Consider the following 24,032-nt stretch of genomic DNA (forward strand, 5'->3'; position numbering starts at 1 on the left):
GCCTGCTTTGTGTCACACCAGGCGACTGCAGCAAAGCCTGGCGGGCTCAGCAGGCCTGTGTCACGGGAAAACATTGCTTGTCGTTGGATGCCTCTTTCACTCCAGATGTTTCCTTGCCCGTTTTAGATGTACAGATGACTGCAGCCCTGCTAGGCTGCCATTCGCACCGCCGTGGGGAATACGGCCGCTGTTGCTGGCAGTCATCCTGCAGGGATGGAGGCTGGGCCACAAAGCCTCCCCCATTTCTGCCACTGGGTATGGCATGGGGAGACCCTGCCTTTAGGGGAGCAGGCAGCTGCCTTGCCTGCAGGCAGAGGCACCGATGCTCACCAGTGAGCAATGCCAGAAGGGCAGAAGAGTGTCACACATGCAGGCTGTGTCTCCCCAGCGTGCAGCCCTTTTCCCTGCAGCAGATACTTTCTGGAGCATTTACCATGTGCGAAGTGCTCCTTTCGGCACGGCAGACAAGATACACTTCTGCTTCACCACTTTCTGTGCCTGCACACTCATGCACACTTTTCAGTATTTTTATTCCAAAATAGAGGTCCTGCCAGCTCAGGAGGGAGGGGATGGAGCGGAGCTCTCTGTGTAGGCTCAGGGAAGCGTAGGCGCTTGATCCTATTTCTCTGTCACTTCTGCCTCTCAGGAAGAGACCGTGGGAAGGGCAGTGACTCATTTGCTGATGAATAGTGGTTCGAGCACATCTCCAGGAGTGGGATAGATTCATTTGTCGCCCCCAGTGTCTGCACTGCCCACTGCCACAGTGCCAAGATGCGTGGATACCACACTGCTGGCGTCGGGGCTGGCTGCCTTTCAATCCCTTCTTGGTGAGAAGAAGATGGAAACCGGGGGCGGAGCAGAGGCTGCTGCTGGTTCTCAGTGAAATACCTTTTGGTTCTGCAAAGACACCCATGGGATGGTGTTTAGACTATTGCCTTAGGATAGAAAGGAGCTGCAAATATCTTTATGACACTGAGAGTGATTAACCGACTCTTTCAAGTGGGGGTAAATCCAGTCTCCCAGTAGGACATTGAGTTTCTTCCCCAAGCTGCAGCCTGGCCAGCATTTCCCCAGACTGTTCACCCTTTGGCTACTAGCAGGGCAGCGCTGTGTGTTGCTGTGGGCTGGGGCATGCGTGTGCTTCCTTTGCACTAGGGCGCCTGCGTTCAGGGCTGGCCCCGAGCCACAGCCACTCAACCCCGCTTACCTCCAGCCAGCTGCCTGGGGAGGTTGCTTTTCACCCCTGTCCTCAGTGCTTTGCTGGGGATCTGGGGCAGGAGGGGGATCTAGTGGAAAATGAGCAGCTGTAGTTTTGCTAAATATATATTCTGAGCAGTTTGTATCTCACCCTTACTGCTAGAGCAATGGCGTGCTAAAGACAGCTTGTTTTACAAAGCATTTTCACAAGCAGCTGAGCTGTTAATGTCACTGCTACCTGAGCAGATTTAATTGTGCTGCTTCTTGCTTTCAGCTTAGCATGACATGCTGAGAATAAAAATCACATACCTTTTCACCAGGAAAAAAAAAAAAAAAAAAAAGCCATGTTCCAGAGCAGTTTTGAGCGTGTATTTCCCCCAGGGATTCGTACACATATTGTTCTGAGCTGGTTTTGCTGCCAAGGTTTGCTGTGGCATTTATTAAAAGATGCCTTCAATACCATTCACCTTTTATCATTGTGATGGGTTTAATTGAAACGATGCATCCCTCTTTCCTACCAGTATCACATTATTATGGGGTGTAATGTGCAGATGTGCTCTCAGATGCAAACAGGAAGTTTTGGAATTAAAACCATGCTTTTCAAGTGAGGGCATGCGTAACTTAAATCTCATTTTCTCCAAAGGGTGCACACGCTTATCTACCCACCTCTTCTTTGTGGAGAAGGACTGAAAAAAGAAGCACTTCTCAGTCCTGATGAATGCCTTCATACTGATCCTCTTTGTCCCTCTTGCTCCTGGTGTCCTGGCATACATGTGCATCTTTTTGATTTCAAGGGATAAAAGAAGGGAAGTGATCGAAAGGAGGGTCGTGGGTGCTGGCCTGCTAACCTGCCTGGGCACCGCTTCAAGCCCAGGCACGTTCAAGAGTCCCCGTAGTCCCACAGGGTTTCTGTGGCCTTTCAGACATGAGGGGCAGCAGGAGGCTGGTGGGGGCTGCACAGAGGTGGTGGAACCACTGGGATTTCAGCCCTGGCCCAGGTGGGCTGGCAGGGCAGCAGGCAGCACTCCCACCTCACCGTGGGCAAGATACCCCTTGGCTAGTTCCGCTGTGGCAGGGAGGAGAGCAGGAAAGGCCCTGTAAAGACCATGTTAAACCTTTGCTTTTGGTAGAAACAGAAATTTAGTGCGGTTTTGGTATTGGTTTTAACAGGGAGGCAAAGACAAATGCCTCAGCATTCAGGCATGGTGTGGCTCGCACAGGTGAGCAGGCTGCTCGTACAGCACACCAGCCTCTTCCAACCATGCATCTTACAAAACAGCCAGGGAGAAGGAGGAGCATGTGGTTTGAATGGAGATAGGTTTTGGAGGTTTTTTAACACAATTTGATGTTAGGTGAAGTACTTTTATGGCACGTTTCTAGCTCTCTGTATATGGAAATGCCTGCAGTCCCCATGTGCTGGTGGTGAGGACCAGGTATCTCCCAGCTCTGGGCACATTCCTTGTCCTTCGTGGAAACAGCAGTAACTCCATGACCTGCTCATGGGTGAGTTGTCGTCTGTTGCTGAGAAGCCCATAGAGGAGGACAGGATGTCTTTGTGCAAGCACATTATATAAATCAGCATCAATTTCCAAACAGTATTAAATTAATTCAAAAAGGCTCTTTGAATGTGCACGAGTGAAGTGACATACTTGCTCAGGGTGTTCACACTCAGACTTGATTTGCTTGATTCAATACCATTTTGCAGGGGGGAAAAATGTCAGTACCCAGCTTGTGAGTCAGCCCTGTGTGCTGAAATGGGGGGTTAGTTATGGAGGAGCTTCATAAATCCTGAAAAGCAGCACATCAACAGAAAAGCTGATAAATCCAGAGCTGCACTGGCATTACCAGCTATGGCCACGGTGCTCCCCACCGGGTAACGCTGCCGCGACTCCTCTCTTGCTGTGATCAAAGCGCTGGGATTTCAAAGGGAAATTCTTTTAGTCAGACCAAGTAGTCTTTGAATACATTAACTTTAAACCTCCCTAAAAATACTGGCAGCTGCTGTCTGGACTGCCCACATCATAGTTAAGAGAGATCACAAGCTACAGCAATACTGATTTATAGAAAATGATCGCTTTACCTCATTACCGGGGTTTCCAGCACGTCTGTGTATCATTAACTCTTTAAAGCCAGACAACCGTATTTTCTCAGTTTAAACAAATCAATTTCTGTGGCTGGTCAGTCAGGGCAGACTATTCCCACCAAGGGACTCATTTACTAACCCAGGGTGAGATATTTAAGAAGGATATTAAACATCAAAAAGCTGTCACAGCAGTTTGGCACATTAATATTAACCTACTCAAGTAGAGCTGAACATCATGGAGCCAACCTGCCACTCCAGGTTCTCCCATTTTGTCCATCAGCCCTTGCATGCGTGTAGCACCAGCAGCTGCACCAAACCTGCCGGAGCATGCTGAAGTGGGAAGGCGCCTGCTGAAGCCTGAGCTCAAATCCAGATTAAGGACTCTGTCCTCTTGACACTTGCAGGTGGTTTCTCTTGCATGCCCCGTCAGCCTGGGGTAAATCAGCCTTGGGGCACCAGGGCCATTTCCTACCCACCATTCCCTCTGCAGCCCACTGCTGGCAGCACAGGACAGGTCATAGCCACAGAGAAGAAGAAAAATCTGAGGGTGATTCAGTAAGGTTTTCTTTTCAGTCTTCTTACATTTGGGCATCTCTCAGAAAATGAGCTGTGGCTTCCCCTGTGGAGCAAACTGAGCCTCAAGGCAGTACAATGACGAGCTCGCATGCATCGGCTGGCCACAGGCTGCAAACCTGCCCCTGCCGCAGCGCGTCAGCAATACCAGCAGCACCTCGGGGTGTGTTTGTCTAACCTGCTTTTAAAGATTGCCAGTGACAGAAACCCCACCACCTTCCCAGGCAATCTGTCCACGCATCTCTCTCCTTTCACTCTTTGTTAGAAAGCTTTTCCTACGGTTACCCTAAATCCTTCCAGCTATAATTTAAGCCCCTTATCTCCCTGTGAACACACAGAACAAAATACTCCCCTCCTTTTTTGCAGCAGCCTCTTATGTATTTGAAAACTGCTCTCTTGCCTTCTTTTCTTTAGGCTAAGGCTGGTGCTTTTGGTGTTTCCCCCGGTCATGTTTCTGACATCTGGGAACTTTGGTGCTCCAGCGGCTGCCTCTTGCCAGGAGCTGCGCCTGCGGGCACAGAAGGGACCCTGCCGCTCCGGCTTGCAAGGGCTGTTCTGCACCCTGGGAGCCCTATTCCCATCAGGGCAAATCTCTGCTGAGCACTACCCTTTAAACTTTGATAGTGAACCAGGCAGTGAGGATATTTGATAGAGGCAAAATCTTCCATGCCAACCAGAAAATTGCTGCAGCACATTTTCCACAGAGGCAGCCTGTTGGCCATTCAGCAACTGAAGCAGGCCTCAGAAAACAGGTGGGTTCAGACAGTTTCTGAGTGGGCTTTTAAGGACGTTTTTCAGCCTGAGAGCCCTGTTGAACACCCGAGATCAGCCCCCAGCTGAGCTTCCTGCACAGTTGCAGAAGAAAACTCTAGGTAGGAGAAATCACTGTCCAGTGTCGCTGTTACTCAGGCAGCCTCTCCTGAGTAAAATTACTGCTGTTAAACACACAAAAGGTGTTAAGATTTGTTGGAGAAATTGCAACTCTTATTCCCTGCATACTTTAAACTGCTGCAATTAACTTCCTAGCACTGTAGCTGAGAATTCAATCACAGTGATAAAAAGGCAAAGGGCTCTGCCCTGGACTCTAAGCTGCCATTTGACAGGAGAGACCAACCACGGGAAGGCAGCTGAGCTTCTGTGCCCTTTTGCTCAGCTTTAAATAACCGCACCACTAAAGGGCACGGCCCACGAGAGGGCAACTCTCAGCCCCAGCCCCTCCACCCTCCCCACACCACTCCCCACCACTGGCCAAGCACCTCCTCTGCCCAGGGTATCCTTGGGGAAGAGATCTCCACTCTCGAAGGAGCAGGTTTTGCTGGCAAGCATTCTGCATTTAGGATGCTGAAGTCCAAGTGTGCAACAAATTCACCCCTGCTGCCCCCAGCCTGGCCCTTGCACCCAGGTCGAGCTTGGGGACAGGCAGGGTGGTGTGGGCGCACTGCAGCACGGTGCCCACCAGCTCCCCTCTGCAGACATCGCATCAGAAGTGTTGAGTAAGAACTGACCCGTGCTGCTGCTGCTTTTTTACTCCCTTTGGTTGGACAGCAATGGACCAAAAAAAGTCATTTTTTTCTGACTTCCAAACAGCAGTATGTGCAGAAACAGTAAAAAAATGAACCCCCAGCTGCTGCTTCTGCTTCTCACATGAAAACTGTTGCATATTTACTGTGCTGATTAAACAGACCTGCTACTCTACAGTAAAACAGGGAATTAAAGCACCATATTTGCAATTTTGTTACCAAATTACACTTCATAAATATTTTGAGAAAATAAGGGCATTTACATATACCATCAGTGAGAGAGCACAGTTGCTGTATGGCTGTCACTTGCTATCAAAAACCAGAGTACCACAGTGCAAGTAATGCTTCCTTCATGGCAGTATCCTAAAATGACAGCACACTGAATCCACCTCTTCTGTCAGGATATATTTTTATTAAGGGTCAGTATAAACTCCAAAAGAAACTCTGAATCATTTTTGTCACTATCTACCCAAAATAGAAACAGTCTCTGAACCGAACGTAGCTGAATTTTTAAACGGTCAGGTTCCAGGCACAATGCAAATATCTGCCATTTATAAGGTTATCATGTAATTTAAATTCATGAGAGTAGCTATAAACATGTATTCATGTTCTCAGTGGAAAAATGCAGCTCTGTATTACAGGGCTAGATCCCAGAAAATACTATATACAATACTTTGGCTCTTTCTTTCATGCCAACAGTTCATTGTAGATGCAGATGTATGAAAAACATTTAGCATCTAGAAAGTCTCTGTATTTAAGATTCCAGCTAAAAAGTAAACTTTTCAGTAATTACTACAGTAGTGCTTATTTCAAACTTGATACTGATTTTCCCAATCAACATTATCAAGCCCATTCATAAGTGCACACTTCATCATGATAAATGGAGTACCCATGTAGTTATTTGAGAGTGAGCTGTATTAGACAAGCAAAATGTTAAAGAATTTTTGGGACAACGGAGGTAGGAATGAGAGGTTCCAGATTATGCTAAGTTTTCTGGTCTGCCTCTGTCACCACATATTTGGTTCTACTTTTATCTGACAAAATACATTTTCAGTTAGTTTTCACTCCTTAAACTTTGTTGTGCTAGCATTCCCTACTGTTTAGTAACAACTCAAATAATCTGTGTTTCAATCCAGCATTTTAGCTGTCTTCAGATGTGGTGAAAAGTTTACAGTTGAGACAGAAACACCTATCAATGCAAGCATAATTTGGAGTATGATTTCTCATGCAAAAATAAGAATCTGCAGCTCCTACAGAAAATCAACAGGATTCTTTTACTTCAAGACATTTTGGGCTATGAGAACACACACAATTACACTGTTCTTTCATTTTGAAAGGGACAGTTTTCTACAAGGTGCAAAATGAGACACACACTCTGTTCCAGTCACTAAGTCTTTTACTCTGAATTGGTTAGCTGTCCCATTCTCCATTATTCTGATCATTGTTCTCCTCTTCCTCAGAATCAGCAGACACTTTCTTAATTCTCTGGATGACTGCCTTAATGCTTCTCTCTAGCTCATTAGTGGATCCTTTACTGACATCCTTCTCAGTATCTCGATTCACTTTTCTTAGTTTAACTCCTTGCCTTATGGCAGAGAGGAGGTTGTCTCTTACAGAGGCATACGGATTTGGCGGTTCCACTTTGCGAAGACAAACTTCACTGCGTTTTAGAGAAGCCAAAACCTCATCCATGGAACCTGCAAAGGATAAATCTATTGTTACCAGAAGAAAGAACAAGACAACCACACTTAGAGGTATAAAATCCTACCCAAGTGTTCAGGGCTCCTCCTTTCACCTTTGCTAGAGACAGGAAAAAGAATGGTCTGTTCTGGCACAGACTCACTCGAGCTTCTGCAACACCAGGCTCTCAAACTGCTTTTAAAAAGCGGTTAAAGCTTTTATATCTTCAATTGAGAATCCAACATCTCTTCCACACTATACAAGGTTGTGCTGTAAGGAACAAATTACACACAAAGGAGGATGTTTCTTTTTCATTACAACTTTATGAGCTTTCCAAAAAAATTTCACTGAGCCAAAAAATCTCTTGTATTCTGTATTAGAAACAATCTACCAATCCTCCTAGCTTGCTCAGATGCCTGCTGAGACTGTCAATTGCATTTTTGCTCAGCCAAGAGAAAAATGAAAGGGTTTGAGTAGAAGGGCTTGAAACTGCACCACTGAAGTCAGTGGGAGTCAGATCAGGCCCTAAGCAGGCAGGCAAGCAGCTCCTTTCTGTATGGACTTAAAAATAATTCCCATTTTACAACATGATTTAAATCTCAGGTGTAAGTTTCTGAACTTCAGACCATAAAGGACACCATACTGAGAGAGTTTCCACTAGGTCTCGATACACACCGTAACTTGCATTTTACTCCTTCTGCTGGGCTCTTTGTTACTAGGTTCAGGCTGTGGGACAGGGAGGCAGTCTCCCTGGACAGCACTGGACTCCTACATCTATAGGTCCACAGCTAGAGGTATTTTTGCCACGTTCAGTGCACAGAAGGTTATGTGGTTAACATCAAGCCCCTGAAATGTAATTCTGCTAAACCCTGTGGTACCTTCAGAGATGTGAGATGCCAGAAAAGGATCAAGCAAAGATCCACCAAGTTATCTTACAACGCCTTCAAGTAAGAAAGCCTTAAGTCTATTAATCAAATGGGCTGCCTGGTAAAAAACTGGTCAGACTAACAAGTTATAAAAGAAGTTCCCCTTGGAAAGTATGTTAACACATTACAGACAGTACTTTCAACACCAGAATATGAACCTCTCCTGGCTTTTCATGTACAAAGACATGAGTAGTGCACGTGTAACTAAAACCAACCTGTTTATGAAGCTGTTTCAGTAAGTTCCTGTGGCAGTATTTTATCAATTACTATTACAGCAATTAACATACTGCTTTTCTTCATGAAAAAGGTATAAACAACCAATTGGATCTCTCCAACAAACAAAAAAGGATTTTCTTATCCAAAAATAACAAAAGGACATCAATGTTAGGCTGCGAATGGTAGTAAATATTAGCTACCAGCAAGGCTGTTCCAGTAGCGATCAGACTACTCTGGTGTACAACTCCTGCTGCTAATCAAAGCTTCTTCAGAGTATCTGTTGGTAGAGTTATCCCACAGACTTCCCAGACTGAAGTCCGCACACTGATCCACTGGATGCACAGTGGTTTGTCATGGTAACTCGACTGCATCTCAGTCCCTCAGCTGCTTGTACCTCCCCACGCCTTGGAAGAACTGAGAATGCTGAACTTTCCTTGGTATTTCTGCCTGTGGTTTGCCTCTTAACTGAGAGGACACAAAGGCTGCTTAGATGTGTGAACAGTCTGAGAAGGAAAAGGAACGTACCACATTTAAAGACATGCTTCATTCTAGCATAAACTCCGCTGTGAAAAATGACAATAAAAAATTGCTGCCTTCCAACTTAGATCATCTCCCTGACATAGTCAAAATATCTGCTTGCTTTAGAGGTAAAAATAAGCCTGTTAGCAGGATGTAACCAGTGCAGCCTTGGGAGGCTGCTGAGCTCTATTCTCATTCAAACTACTGTTTCAATTGCTGAGTTCAGCCTTCAATTACACCTCCATGATCTTGCTAATAAAGTGGAGGTGTAACAGAGCAGAATTTTTGCCCTAGGAATGTTAGTATGCCAAAGCTATCCATCTGCCTTTCAAATCCTGCTTGAATTCTGCATGAATTCTCTTAAGAAACCTTTATTCAGAAACCAAGCAAACTAAGTGGACACAGGCTGCGCACACCTTAGAAATGCAGCAGCCCAACTGCTAGCGCTGTAGTACACAAATCACAAACACTGAAGCGTAGCCTTAGTACCACCACAAATTTACCTGCAGTGGTCTTCCGACTGGACAGGTGACTAATCCTTAATGAAAATACCATATTTGGTTCAGAAGTTGCAAAATTGTGGCAAGAACAAAGCTGGTAACAAAAGTTGCATCTCACCATACAACATGAATAAACCTCCTCTCCTTGGAATTCCCTCTGACACTTTCCACCACTACACATGGTAACAAGGTGATACTGGTAGGAGAGACAGACACAATCCAGTGGGATTTTCAATGTCATGAGAAATGCAGGTCCTGAATTAAGATCTCCATAGAACTAGTAGTGCTGTGATTAAGCATGGTTTAAACTAACTTGTAAGGTTGTACTTAATAAATGATGGATTCCAGCAGAGATTCAAATGTTCAAGTTCAAATGTCCTGAAAGACTAACCTGTCCCATTTGACAGCACTTCCCCAAAAACGCCGAGTCCCACACTCTCAGCACCAGGACCCTGTGAAGTGCACCAAACAGGATGCACAAATCATTGTTACTCATGTAACATCCTGAGATATGGTCAGTGTTATTGCACGTGGTTTCTTAGACTAAGCTTTCCAAGAGCTTCATTCTCTTGAGCAAGACTGCATACTATTCCTGTCCAGAACCAGAGGGAGGAAGAACAGAAAAATACAGGAAACTAAGAAAAAAACACCAGTTGATGTGAGTCTTCTTACCTACGTAATTATTTATAGACCTCCTGGATGAGTCACTCTGTTTGTGCAGTGCAGAGCTTTCTGTGGGGCTATCAGAGCTAAGGGGAAGTGGCTTGTCCTCTGTTGCTGATGGTGCCTTTAACTTCAGAGGTAAGGGGGGAGGTGGGGGAGGAGGGGGTAAAGGAGGAGGCGGCGGAGGTGGTGGTTGTGGCGGTGAGGACGGAGAGATCATCAATCCCTCATTGTGCTTTTGCTGCTCTCTGTCACCATCAGTAACACAAATCTGGACAAGGATATCTGCTGGGGTATTCTGATGTGAAGCTTTTGATTCCTCGGCTTCTACTAGCAGTATGCTCTTCGGCTGCTCTGGAGCTGCCCTTGCCCTCGGCAAAGGCAGAGGGGACAGGACTGCAGCCTGCCGAGTGATGCTTCGTGGCAGCTTGGGACTGAGAGGCTGGGGACGAGATGTTTTCAGAACAACATGAGCTGGACACTTCTGAAAAACAAATTGGAAGGCAGGAGGGTCACATTTCCATTGGGCTGGCCAAAACATCAACCCCAAAGAGACAAAAAGCCACGGAGTACAGACCTGTCCCACTCACCATTCAAGAAGAAAACTCAACCCTGAACAGAAAACACAAATACCAAGGTATTTCTTTCAAAGCCATTTCCTCACTTGTATTGTTTGCAACAGGTTCTGCACCTGTAAACTGTATCTAGTGGACTTAATCTCTCCTTGACTGATTACGCACAATCCTTCAGGCTATCCAAATGGCTGTCTCTGATTTGGACCGTGCCCACCATGAGCAATAGCTACTTTATGACATTGCATTTTGACACCATTTAGGACTGCTGTAGTTCACAGTACTTGCCTCTTTGAACGTTTTCAGCCTCTCCAGTGTTTTATGACGTTCCTGGCTTATCCAAGATTTTTTCTTTTTCTCCTCCTCTTTTTGCTTGTCTCTCTTCTGCATTAAAAGACAAGTAGGTGAGCCTCAGTGTGTGAAAACAAGCAGCTGCCAGATTCTCCAAGGCTGCTATTCAGTACTCACTATCTGTATGCTGTGATGCTGCTGGAAGCGTTTTTTGCTCTCTTCTGCCTGTTGCAGTCTCTGCCGATGGCTTGCTTCACATTGATCCTGGTAGAACAGCAAAATTCATGCAGCCCTTGGTTAGCTCACATTTACTGCGCACCACCTGTGCCACTAACTCCTGTGCACAAGCCACTGAACAGCGACCAAGTCTGAGTGCTTGGCTGTGCCGAGGAGGATGGCTAAGCTCAACTAGTGGCAGATGAAAGACCCTGAAGGTGAAGTCTGTGGGACTCCTTCGTGGCTAAAGTAAATGGGATCTTTTGTTCTCCTAATTAGTGATAGGGTTATTCATGCTGCAAAGGAAATATACCCAGATCTGAACCGATCCCTCTGTCTTACGCTTAGATTAAAAAAAGAGAGAGAAAGAAAAAAAAAAAAGGGCAGAAACAAGCTCTGAAGACATTTCACCCAGATATCAGCTGGAGGGAAGCAGTGCAAAGACATGAGGAAGAAGGCAAGAGGAAAGCTAGCAGGGCATTACAAGGCTACGTTCCCCCTGTCCCTTATTTTCCATAGCTCCCAAGCACAAAAGCCAGGGAAGCAAAGATTTGGGAAGCACAATGAATGCCTAACAGGGGAACCTTCTGTTAGCAACAAAGTGCCACAGAGAAGCTGCAGGCTTCCATATTTTCTCTGGGAGTCGCTATTTGTCACTGTATGGGGGGGGGGGGATTATCCACATGGCTGCGTAAGCATTTGCAAATCATCTGGCATTTGGCTTTAGTGTTACATAACCAATAGACAGCAATTAAGTGAACGAAGACAGAAGCAAACGAAGTGTCTGCCGAGGAAGCAGTTGCAAGCAAGAGACAATGATGGCTCACAAAACATTTCCAACGTCATTCCCATTTTGTCCAGGCTAATGAGGGGTAAAAGGCCAGAGAGACTGGAGCTTGAACTCTGCTCACTGCCCCAGCAGGACTGTGCAGGTGTAAAGGAAGCTCAGCTCACTGGGAAGGTTCATAAGAGTCAACTGTGATCTCACTTGTGTCTTCCTAGGGTTCTGCTCTGAATGGGAAACAAAAGGAAAAAACTGCCCTTTGCGCAGAGCTGAGAGGCTGGAGAGAATATTGCAGCAGTCCCCTCCCTCCCATTCACAGGTAAAGTATCACTGTGTGGGCTGTTCTGTCACTGCAGGCCAGGTTTCCTCCTGTACTGCGGCTGCTTTGTAAAAGGCTGCCAGGGCAAAGCTCCAGCTGGCCACAGCAGGGCTCTGGTAAGGTTTAGCTGACAGGGGAATGCCTCCTGGGTCACCCATGTAAGTTTGTGCTCTCTCAGTAAGCTAGAGAGGCACTTGCACCACACAGTGGAGCGTAAAGCTGGCTTAAAAATCACATTGCCTCTCTTTCTTTCGGGAGGCCATGGCACTGAGTCACCTATCATCTTGCACGCTCCACCCAAGCTTCCCTAGTCATTTCCTGTCTATCCCTCATGAGTCAAGACATCAGCTAAAGAAAATGCATATCTCCAGGACTGCATTTACTTTTTTGTTCCTGAGGTAGGCTCTCCTCGCACAGACAGTCCCACGCTTTGTCTCCAACTGCTTAGTCTTCTGCCTCAGCATCGTCATTTCTGACAAGTTAGCGTAATGTTGTCCCATTGTCTGTTCAAAGACCTCGAGCTCCTCAGGATTTTCACATGTATCATAGTAAACAACTTCATCCTGTTTCTCTAAAAAGGCATTTGGCATTTTTTTAAAAACCCAAAAATTGCCACAGTTATTTAAACATTTAAAGAACTAATGACATTTTAAAAGCCATTGAAGGCAGTAAGTTAGTTATTAGTGTAATGCTCCAGAGCTGAGCTTGGTCCTTCAAAGTCTTATGCAAACGTGTCATGTTACTCACAGGGGCGCTTTGCAGGATCAAATTTATGCTGTTAGCATTTGTTGTTATTTAGCTTCCTCTTTCAAATGTGTCTCTGTGTTTTAACTCCTACCTTCACCAACTGGAGTTCTCCTGGAAAATTGAAGACTGTTCTGATCAACACTAGGTGACTTAATTTACTATTTACCAGGTTTTAATCATGCAACAAGCAGGAGCAATGTTTACTTCACAGTGTACACAGTAATAAAGAATTCGTAAGCATAAACAAGACTGGTGCCTAATTTGGTCATAAGTATGTTACAAAGAGACACTTAAACAGGAATACAGCAGTACTCAAGTACCCTCTAGCTATAGTCACCTCTTTTTGTCACTACAGGATGTATTTTGTAATTTCTACCTGTTAAAATTACAACAGATTTGTGAAGAATTTCAGGACCTCTTTCAGCAGGTCATGATATCCAGTTTCTATGCTTAGATCTCGTGACTACAAGAGCAGTTAAGTATTTTCAATATAAGTTACTCCACATGCTAAATCAGTGCATGCACTTACCACAGCTGCTGTCAAGATGAGCTACCACTGTGGCTTTTTTTAAACTCGTGTTATCAAATTAGTGCCTAATTAGTCAGAAGACAAAACCTCAGATGGTGCCACAGCACCCATGTTTTCCAATGATGCTTTCTGCTAGAGATTTGAGTAGTGATGATCATCCTTTTTTTTTTTTTTTCCAGTGAAAACAGAGCAGGCTATATCACTCCTGTGTTTTGAACACATGCTTAAGTATTTGTTTATTCCTACCTTTAATCTGCCTCCTTAAAGTGTCCAACTGTACAATAAGCAGCATCTCTTCATGTTTCAATACTTCAAGCTGTACATTATATAATTCCAGCTGTGTTTCATAATACTGTATTTCCAGCTCCTCCACTACAGTTAAGTTCTCTTCTTGTTCACTGAGGTTCTCCATCTATATAGGCCCGAATAGAAAATAAAAAAGCATTAGTAACAAAACAGGCACACAGGAAACATGCATGGATGCACAAATACCTGTACAGAGCCTGGCCTAACTGGCAGCTGCTTAGGTGCTTCGGTGTGGAAACAATAGAACATTAGAAACAGCTTGGAGCAGAAACTCAGAGGAGCAGACAGCCTTATTAACCTGAAGTGTAATTTTACCTTAAGTCTACCAAGACAGACTTCATTATAATCTGCACAAATAATACTGCTCCTGAAAGCAATTATGTATGGTGCAGTACACTCTCCTTGGAAAACAAATATCAAGTACTTCTAGCAGCAGTTAGATGTCATCAAATCAAGAAGACTAGAAGATTAAAATTAACTAAATACCTTTATTTTGCAGCATCCTCTGAAAATAATATCTGGTCTTTATCTCCCTAAAACTAACAATTTAAAAGGTTAATAACACAAATGCTAACTAGGCACGTGAACTGTGAAAGCATGTATCTTAACCTTTGCTAAGTGTCCTCATACGTGCATGAGCAATTTTAAAAGACCGGAGACATGCATTTTTCCACAACTTACTTAAAACCACGTTGAAAACCTAAGCTGTTTCACAGACAAAGACTTTGAAAGTTTACTCCCACGACCACTTTGGTAGGTTCACAAAACGGTGACAGAAAAGGAGGTTTTGCAAGTTCTTACATTTTTCTGAATGCCAGCTCTCTTCTGTTTCAGGCACAACTCTCTTGCCCTCAGATGCTGAAGGGTTTCCTTAGCTAACATATATTTCAGGTTTTCTAGTCGTGGCAAAGCTGATGCCCAGGTGGTTTTACCAAATCTTTCCTGATCTTGTTCCATCTGTTTGTGCATTGCTGCAGATTAAAACATTGCAGTAAAATATGAGGAATGAAGTGTACTTATAGCTCTTGTGTGTTTGTACTACAGCTGCAGTACTAAAAATGCTGATGCTATTAAACAATTTCTGAAGCTTCCTTAGAAATTACAAGACTAAAAGGCTGAATTTATTATTTTTTATATATGTAAGTAAAACACTTCATTGTACCATGGAAACATGCCTTAACAGTTACACAGCAACCTACTCAGTTAACACGCTGAAATCCTTGAGGCTTGCACATCAAGCGTTAAAAGCGCGCATGGGTTTTGTTCAGTTTTGCAGCCGTAAGTCTTCAGGCCTTGGCAATGTTTGTGTGCAAGCCAATTGCAAGTTCTAAACCAAATCAGTTAAAAGACACAAACCTTAAGTGAATAGAATGCTTCTTTTTTAAGCTGGAAACTCATCCTAACCTCAGGGTCTGCAGAGGGAGACCAGCCAAAGTGATAAGAAGAGCTCTCAGTTCCCCAAGTCAAGTATTTATGCAACCTCTTGTGTAAATCATTCTGATTACCTGCCAGAGCCTTCACAGTTTCCTTGAAGTAGTTCACAGTGATATCCTGAATGGAGCATACAGCATTCTCAGCTCGCTTAGTCCATTCTTCAGCATCTTTCTGCAAAGCTGCTACTCTTTTAGGCCCCAAATTATCATACTGCAAAGACTTCTGCAAGGAGACAAAATTCTCAGTTACCAACTGGTTATCACAGTGGTGCAGCCTGCATTATTGCTATACTTAGAGACATTTCAAGCAAGGCAGAGCATGGTGGCAAACATGACCTTCCCCTCACCTGTCACAAAGTGAATCAGTACTCAGGCCTATGTATTGCCACCTTCCTCATTCTCCAGGCTAACTCAGAACCTTTGGTCCCCAATCACGACTTCACGCTTAACTTTGGATTAATTTATTTCTTACAATATTCTTAAACTATCATCTTAAAAATCACATCCAACACAAATGTTTTTAGTTGTTACTAAAAGCAACTCAAAACCACTCTTCTACTTGCAATGTTCTATTTTTCCCCACGTGTTGACAGCACATTGCACTGTCAGGTTCTCCAGTTTGGCAGTTCTTTCACACAGGAACAGGGATACAGAAAAGAAACACAAGAGAGTATTTTCAAGTCCACAAAGTGTACATGGGTACAAGACTAGTATTCAACTTCTTTTAAAAGAAACAGATTTCAAATGAGCCTAAATACCCCTTAAGAGGTTTTTTAATACAGAAAAAAAAAACTTTCTGTTTCATTCATTCCAATTTTCATTCCCATTTTCAGTACAGCATACTGGATATTTTATCTTCACAGATTCAGACCTTTGGTATCCAAGAACCTTAGTCTAAACTTAAAACTGTTCTGCTCTTCTCAAGAACATTAACAGCTTATTTTAATTTTAATAGATTATCTAAGGAAGAATCAAAATAGCAGATGTCTCTCTTTTCCAGGGGCATCATAACTTTCAGCATGCGCTCCCAGTTTAAGATGCATGTAACATTAAATGAACACAGTGTCCACCAAAATGTTTTAATCCGTACTTCTAGCAGGTTGTATCAGCAACAGAAAACTGCTTTTTGTGGTAAGGTGTTCTACCACAACTGAGTCAACTGGTGCATCAGCATTGCTGGCGGATGGCATTCTCACTGTCACAAACTAATCCCACTGAAGGTGGCACAATGAAGGCTACATAGATCTCTGTGAACTCAGCCTACCACAATAAACCCCACAGAGGTGGACTTTGGGGATGGCTTCCTTTTAATTTCTCAAAACAGAGGGAAGTGGGACACTGGTGGGAAGACAGCTGCAGTTCTAGTCAAGCCAATACCATGGACCTGGAGATCCTCTGAGGGTGGTTCTGCCCTAATTCTGAATTTCTCTGTCATATTTGGTGGCTTGGCAAGGGGAAAAAGAAGCAGACACAGACAGAATATGGAATGTTAAGTGATTTGAGTCCAAGCTGCTCCAAGAGCAGCTGATGCCCCACTACATAACTTGGCCTTTCACTACCTACCAGGATTTCCAGTTTGTACAGTGTCGCCAGCTCTCGCATATCTCTGAAGGGCTGCAGTAAATACTGGTAGAATTGTGTTGCCATGGTGACCAAATCCTGATAAGCTTCATCTTCTTCTTCATAAACCTTCATCAAAGCCACCATTGTGTCAGCATTTTTATGCTGCTGAAGAAACTGGTGGGATAAAACGTAAACCAGACTTAGCTGCTTTGCATTCGTGAGTGCTGACAAGCTTTGGTGGAAAGGACCTGCTGCTTGTCATCTGATGAACAGGCAAGCCTTCCCCCACACAAGAGATGTACGCCAGGCATTCAGCAGCCACCCCTAGCTGGAAATATCTTTAACCCCACACTGTTAAGGGCACTAATCACCGCATATTGCATTAGGAGACTGCAAGGAGTATCATCCCTAGGGCTTCCACCACAGAAATTCGAACAGCTGTCTGCAGGTGACTTGGTTGCTGCTTTTTATAAACACAAATGGGAAACTGGGGAAGTCTGTGTACTGGAAGGACAAGTAAGGTACTCTTAAACTAATTCTCACACTGCTTCCTGCTAATGTGAAATGAGTTTCTGGATCCAGAATTTCTGACTGCTGGCACAGAAAAATCAGGCTGCCATTTAAAAATAAGAATTCAGAAACAGATGTCTACTCCTGATACACCCTGCAGTTAAATTCCTTTAACATTTGTATAATTCACAGTAGTTTATTCTAATCTCAGTTCTAGTGTTATTACATTTTGTAATTTTTAATTCTTCCATGAAACAACCACTTTTCTGATACACTAGTCCTTATTCCAGGTCTTTATTTGCTTCTATGACAAAATACAAAGTTGAAATTTCCCCTCAATTGCATTTGTTTACTGGCACCAATCAAAGCTTCTAAGATTATTCTTTGACAGCAGCTAGCAGAGACCATGGCATGCTCTATGTGCCACGATAGAGTGACCCAGCTGAAAGAACACAGCTAAGTTCCACTGAAACACCCAGACCTTCCTGGAAAGACAGCGTTTGCTCTACAGTTGTGTAAGAAGGGAAGGGAACAGGGGGTGTCAGGTGCTACAACAATGAGAAAAAGCATTAGAAACATATGCTTGACTGTGTTGCCACTGAAAAGCACTGAAATTAAACCATCACCTTTGCTCTTGCCAGCTGAGTCTGGGTAAGACAGCAGGAGCAAGCTTCCCAGCTGTGGAGGCATTTCCCCAGGGAAAATATGTAGAAGTTAGCTCAAGGGCATTTCTCACCCATCCTCCCTCCAGGCCTGGCACAGGCAGGACAGGGGAACAAGAGGATCAGAACTGCAACATTTCTGATAACCTCAGGAGCTCATGGTAGATCAGACACAGTCCTAGGGCTGACCTGTAGCAACTTAACATCTGCTTCTGCCCCCCACTGTCGAAGCCAAATAGAAACGCAATAGTTCACTTTCTAGTTCCCACACTCAAAGTAGTAGTGAGGGTCATGCTGCTCCTGGAAGATGTTTATAGTGAGTAGAGGGTGTTAGTGACATTTTATAGTCAACTCATGAGGCAATTATTAATTACATGGGTTTAGGGCTGGGGTTTTTTTTGGGAGGGGCGATGGCAGAGGCAACATTTTGTCTGTTTTAAAGTAAAATCCTTGCTTCTACATCATCTGATACTTTCATAGGATTCTGCCTCGCTATTAGCCCAACTGACTCCTCTGGTTGTTGTAACAGTATTGTTCCTGGGGTTTTTTCCTTCCTCTTTGAACACATATGCAAAAAAGATTTACATAATACTACTCTCCTCCATCCTGTACTGGTATCTTCTGCATTTTTCAAAATGAATTTCCTGGCCCAGAGGATGAAGTATTTGAGAAGGACATGGATGTAAAGAGGGAAGAAGGATGCTTTGATATTTAAGGCTAGTTTAGTGCTAGAAGAGGCAGGTTTTATTTCTTGAATCTTGTATAAGTTGGTCTAGACTGCAATATATTGAATTTATGTCCCTGGTCGGCCTGCAAATACAACACCACTCTGTAGCATGTTTAGCCATATCTAAAATATAGTTGGAATTAGCAGAAAAACTGGCACAGTTATACTTAATCAGCAAACCCCAAACTGCTACATGACTGTACATGCTTGCAAAAGAGCATGGTGGCTAGAATGTATTTTTAACCAGGCCATGAACTGGTACAGTCCGTTACAGAAACCGCAGCTTTTGTATATAACACTGTACATGAAGTTCATGTAAACTAAAACTGTCCTTTTTAAAAGTGTCTTTCTGAAACAGTAATGTTATTACACTGTTAAATACTGAAACAGAAGGCTAAAGCCAATTGTCTTATCTTTCCTCCAAAGCATGATCATTTTCATAAAATACCTTTCAGCTTACTTTGCCAGGAAAGACTGCAAAGAGATACGGCAAGAAAACTGTAGCAGCAACACATTGGTGAGCTTTAAGTATCTGTAACTCTCGTTTTAACATACCAATGTCCTAATCGCAACCGTGTTACTAGATATCATCCCTGACATTCATGCCTACTACAAGGGGGAAAAAAAATAATCAGGGAACACACCTACAACAAGAAGAAACTTAGGGTACTAAAGAGAGAAAGGGCTAACATCATCATTAGTTCATACAATCATTAGGCCAGAATTTGACACTTAAAAACACATAACGCAATTTCTCTGACTACAAAACACCTATTTGGCATAGATCCATGGCTAAGTTTGGTTTTAATAATAAACCTGACTGAGAATCCCCCAGTTACAGGCATTACTACAAACAGGCAGTCTAGGACCTTCGTAAGATGAGAAAATTACAGCATGATTGTACTCTCCCTTTCAGTTACCTTTCCACCCGTTGCACAACACCAGTAGATATTTTTAGCAATGTGTTTTTGCAGGAGCATTTGCAGCTTAAGTAAGGGCCCCAATGTCTTATACTCGCTGCCCACCCGGAGCTGGCTTATTCCCCACTTAATAAAGTAGCACTTACAAAGACTGATGACACTCAGTACTTGAGAAAGTTGACTTAGTGGGTTCCAGACAACCAAAACAGTGTTTGTGTAAGCACTAATTTGAACATTGGACAATACTACGAGCAAGACGCTATTCGTGACTTGCTCACATTACCCGAGTAACTGAAGCTCTTGCGGCAGAGGCTGCCAGCCTCACGCATGCGATCCCCAGGTGAACAAGAGGTGCTAAAGCCGAGATTCGGGAAGGTGCACCTGCGAGCTGTGCTGCAGCACGGAAGAGCGAGGGCGGTCCTACACCGAGGGAAACCCTTCTCTGCCTGAAAGGAGAGCAAAGGGTGGCCTTGCCGCACCCCCACCCCGCATCCCTCAGGGACAGCCCCAGGCGAGCAGGGCCAGGCCAGGGCAGGCCAGGCGCGCTTGCTGCCCCTTCAGCGGGGCTGGCCCAGGCCACTGGCCCCCTCAGTCCCCGCCGGCGCTGTGGGGCGGCCCCTCCGTCCCCCCGCCCGGCACCGTACCCGCCGCAGGGCCTCCTTAGCCCGGGCCAGGTGGCCGCGCAGGGCCTTCCCGCGGAGCTCGTGGAGGCTCTCGAAGTACTCGTCGTCGCAGCGGCGGTCGGCGGCGAAGAGGGCGTCCAGCACCACCCGGCCGCCGCAGAGCTCCAGGGCCCAGCCCAGGTAGAGCTCCAGCTCCCGGCACAGCTCCTGCACCTCGGCCTCGCCCGGCGCCGCGCCGCCGGGGAACAGCACGGCCCAGAGCCCGCCGGCGGCGGCGGCGCCGGGCAGCGTGGGCGGCAGCGCGGGGAAGGCGGGCTCCAGGCGCGGACAGACGGCCGCCAGCTGCCGGTGGACGCCGCGCAGGGCCGGCGCCGAGAAGAGGCCGGCCCAGCTCTGCGGGGCCTGCGCCGCCGCCTCCGCTCGGCCGTGGCAGGTCACGGCGAACGCGCCCTCCACGCCGTTCCAGCCCACGAGGAAGCGGAGCCGCGGCGGCTGAGGCTCGGCGAAGGCGGTGTCGCGCACGGCCACCCACCCCTCCAGGCTGTCGGGCTGCGGCTCCATGATGGCGGCGGCGGCGGCGCAGCCCCCGCGGAGCGAAACAGAAACCCACCGGCCTTAAAGGCGCCGCGCGCTCCCGGCGAGGGGGCGTGTCCCTCGCGGCGCGTCACCGGCAGCGCGCGGACCCATTGGCGGGCGTTGCCGGGGGGGCGGGGCGAAGGCGGGGGAGGGGCGGGGCTGGCGGCCTTCAAGCAGCGGGCACGGAAATAAATACAAAAAGGGAAAGAGGGGGAGCTGAGGCCTGCGCGGCGCACGCGCGAAGGCGGGTTTTGTGAAACGAGCCGTTATTGGTGCGCAGGCGCACGAGGCGCCCCGCCCGGCGGGAAGGAGCACGAGTGTTGCCTGAGGGAGGCCGCCGCCATGTTCCCGCAGCCCCTGGGTGTGAGCCGTTGGCTGGCGGCTGGCTGAGGGAAAGCTGCCGTGTGCCAGCAGCTTTCTTCCCAGCCATCGTGCCCGCGGGCCCGGCGAAATTTCGCCAGTTGTTCCCTTCTCCGAAGGCAGTAGAAACCCCATGCTCCTTCCTCGCGCTTTAAAATGGCGACGCGCGTGACCCAGCCCCGGGGTGGTGGCTGGCCCCAGTGTCCGCTGTGCCGTGTGCCTGGAGGTCGTGGCCACAGACCGCCTTGTTTGTCCTTAAATCAAACTCAATCCCAAAGTTGTGCTTATACTGCCTAAATATGGCCTTATGGGCCTCTGAGGGGAGCGGAGAACGAAGGGGTGTTTTATATAGCGCTTATCTCTTATTCAAGCCTTGTGCGCAAGGCTGAGTTTAATCCACAGCAAAGAGAATGTTATGTTCTAGTCTTCGGAAGCAAAGCTGACATTACCAATTTTTTAATAAATTAAGGCCTGCGACGTAGCGTAGCTTAGTAGTATAAGGGCAAAAGTAAGTTCTCATTTGAAAAATTAATGAAATCTCTCCCAACGTTGTAAATGTTAACATTCCAGCAAAGGCTACGTCATTTATGTGAAAACAGTTCTGCTCTGATCGCACAGATGATAGAGGCACTGTCAGCAGTAACGAGATCATGACTACATGGATAATTAAATTGTAAGTCCTTACCAAAACAGCAAACAATTGCACTGCTAGAAATGTGAGGAAATGACACCAAGTTTAATTGGAAAAGGAAGAAAAAGCAGAGCTGTGTCAAGATCCAATAGATGTTTCCTCTTGCACTATTCCCTGAGCTCAAGACATACATAATGCATTGCCCTCAAACATGCTTAAAAATCTCCTGGCAGCGAGGCTGGCTCAGTAGCATGTTCACAAGCAGAAGATTATGTATGCTGGACAGCTGTGGGATCGAGTGGATACATAAAGCTCAAGTGCTACAGTAATCACGATAATCAGTGGTAATATACAGCCTGGTTTTTATCAGGTGAACCACTGCTGAGCACAGACTGAAGGGGTATGTTCGGGTGAAAACGCTCCCTAGCTGGGCCATTGGCCACTTTCTTCTCTTTATTATCTTACCAGAGGTCTAGCATACACGTAGAGGGTGGGGATGTATGTATATGTATAATAAGTGTATGCAACATTATGACTGATTTTTTCTAAATTATGAAATTTAATATTTTTTCTGGAATCTGATCCTGATTCCAACTCAAGTCCATAGTAAAGCTTCTGCTAATTTAATAGAGAGAAGGACTTTACTATTAAACTTTTGCAAAACCCAGAACAGGTACTTTCATTTAATTGTGCAGCAATGCTGTAAGGCTGCGTCCAGCCATTTGAGTTAGTTTGTGCAGGACGCACGTTTTGTGTATCCCACACACGGTACTCTGCCTAGCACCACAGCCTTGGAAATCACACCTAGAGTCAATGACTGCACTCTGAGGGTTTATTAATACCACCTCAGAAAGTGAGAGGGTGCTCTGGCTTTAGCAAGGGCTCTTTATAATTGTTCCAAGTACTTCAGATCCAGGAATCCACTTTCAGAGTGTTTTCTCAGTGTATGACATCCATCCTGGTGACACTCAAGTAGCACACTGCTGAAGGACAGCCAGGGCACATCTATATTTGTTCCATTGCTCATTGCTGGCATGTCCCTATCTGAGCAAAGAGGCGGTCTAGGGTTACGGCAATAAGTCTTCCAACTGCAGTCACAGGAAAGTGGCAGGGAATTGCTTTTATGTGAATTAATTTTTACTAGGGGAAATAAATGTGAAGTTTGATGCCGTCTGAGCTATCAGAAGAATTTATGACATCTTAAGACAGAAGGCAAGTTTTTAGGTAGTAACATTCTTTGTTATATATTTTCAGTAGTTGATGGTCACAGACTTAAACATTCTTCACTGTAATTGTATCTGTGCCTGTAAACTGAGCAAACACTGAGCAATCATCTGAAAATCTTATTTAGGCAGCAGGGTTCCAGACGAGCTTAATTATGCTCATTTTAATTTATGTAATTTAATTTCAGGAAAAATACTCGTTAATTCACTTTTCTAGTTAGTAGCAGCTTCTAAAGCAAGCCTTATTGTTATAATTATGGGGAAAAAAAACTTTGCGGGAGCCAGACAACATTTTCTGGTATGTGTCAAGACCTCTTCTCTGTTTAATATGTTAGAATTTGTGTGATTTATTTTATTGCCTGTAGCATAAATAGTATTTCTGCCTAACTTCAGTGGTTTTATCTGTAGTAAAATATTGGTAGCTGTAGAATCCACACCCATGTCTGCAGTGCCAGAAGACAAATGGTGAACTTCTGTCCGTGTTTTCTTACAGATCCAGTAGGCTGGACTGTTTTCAGTCATTGCTATAAACCCAGAGAGTGGGAAGTTTCTTAGCATTTTTCACTGGTTTGAGAAGTTGCTTTCTAATAAGTCACTGACTGTGTTGACTTTGTTAGCTAAGTAATTCTCAGGAATATTAGCAAAATATTGATGAAATAAATTTAAGGTGATAGCAAGTACTCGAAACTACAAAGACCATAAAAAGCAGTTTGAAAGCAAAGCTTATGTGACTGTTTCTGCAGAAGCTCTGATACCCTTGATACCTGACTGACCTTTTGGCTTTTTTTCTGTGAGAAAGTGGTTTTAAAGTTTTCATATGCTTCACTTAGCTAGGACTAGATGTAACTATAGGTTTATTTAATATTCAGCTGAAATCTTTCCATGAACTCTTCTGGTTGTAGGAGTAAACTGCTGATAAAAAATTGACCTGAGTAGTTTTGTAGCTGTGATTTTTTTTGTGCTGGTGAACAGTGGAGGCTATGGGGATGTTGAAAGTCTCTGACGGTGAGAGCAGTGTCTCTGTACTAGCATTATCTCATGTGCTGTTGTTAATACAGGCTGGTTGAAAACAGTGGGCTTGGGGAGTCAGTGTTAAAATTGCCTTTGCACCTTTAATGTTGTCATATGTGCACCTGCTTTGTCATACAGCTTTGTGTTTTGCA

The 24,032-nt window shown here is 45.2% G+C and overlaps 1 protein-coding gene across 1 annotated transcript; it reads right to left on the reverse strand.

Annotated features, from left to right (window-relative positions):
- Nucleotides 1–6,630: 6,630 nt before the first annotated feature.
- Nucleotides 6,631–20,640, reverse strand: WHAMM (WASP homolog associated with actin, golgi membranes and microtubules). Its single transcript, XM_086471486.1, has 10 exons — nucleotides 20,101–20,640; nucleotides 16,638–16,811; nucleotides 15,147–15,297; nucleotides 14,443–14,612; nucleotides 13,582–13,747; nucleotides 12,443–12,630; nucleotides 10,918–11,004; nucleotides 10,738–10,833; nucleotides 9,887–10,361; nucleotides 6,631–7,070 (listed from the first exon to the last, which is right to left on the reverse strand). Exons 1-10 carry the CDS (start codon nucleotides 20,638–20,640, stop codon nucleotides 6,784–6,786), a joined length of 2,334 nt encoding a protein of 777 aa, XP_086327612.1. The 3' UTR covers nucleotides 6,631–6,783.
- Between the last annotated feature and the right edge of the window lie 3,392 nt (nucleotides 20,641–24,032).

This window comes from Leptosomus discolor, chromosome 11, assembly GCF_034619465.1.
Source record: "Leptosomus discolor isolate bLepDis1 chromosome 11, bLepDis1.hap2, whole genome shotgun sequence".
Lineage (NCBI taxonomy): Eukaryota > Metazoa > Chordata > Aves > Leptosomiformes > Leptosomidae > Leptosomus > Leptosomus discolor.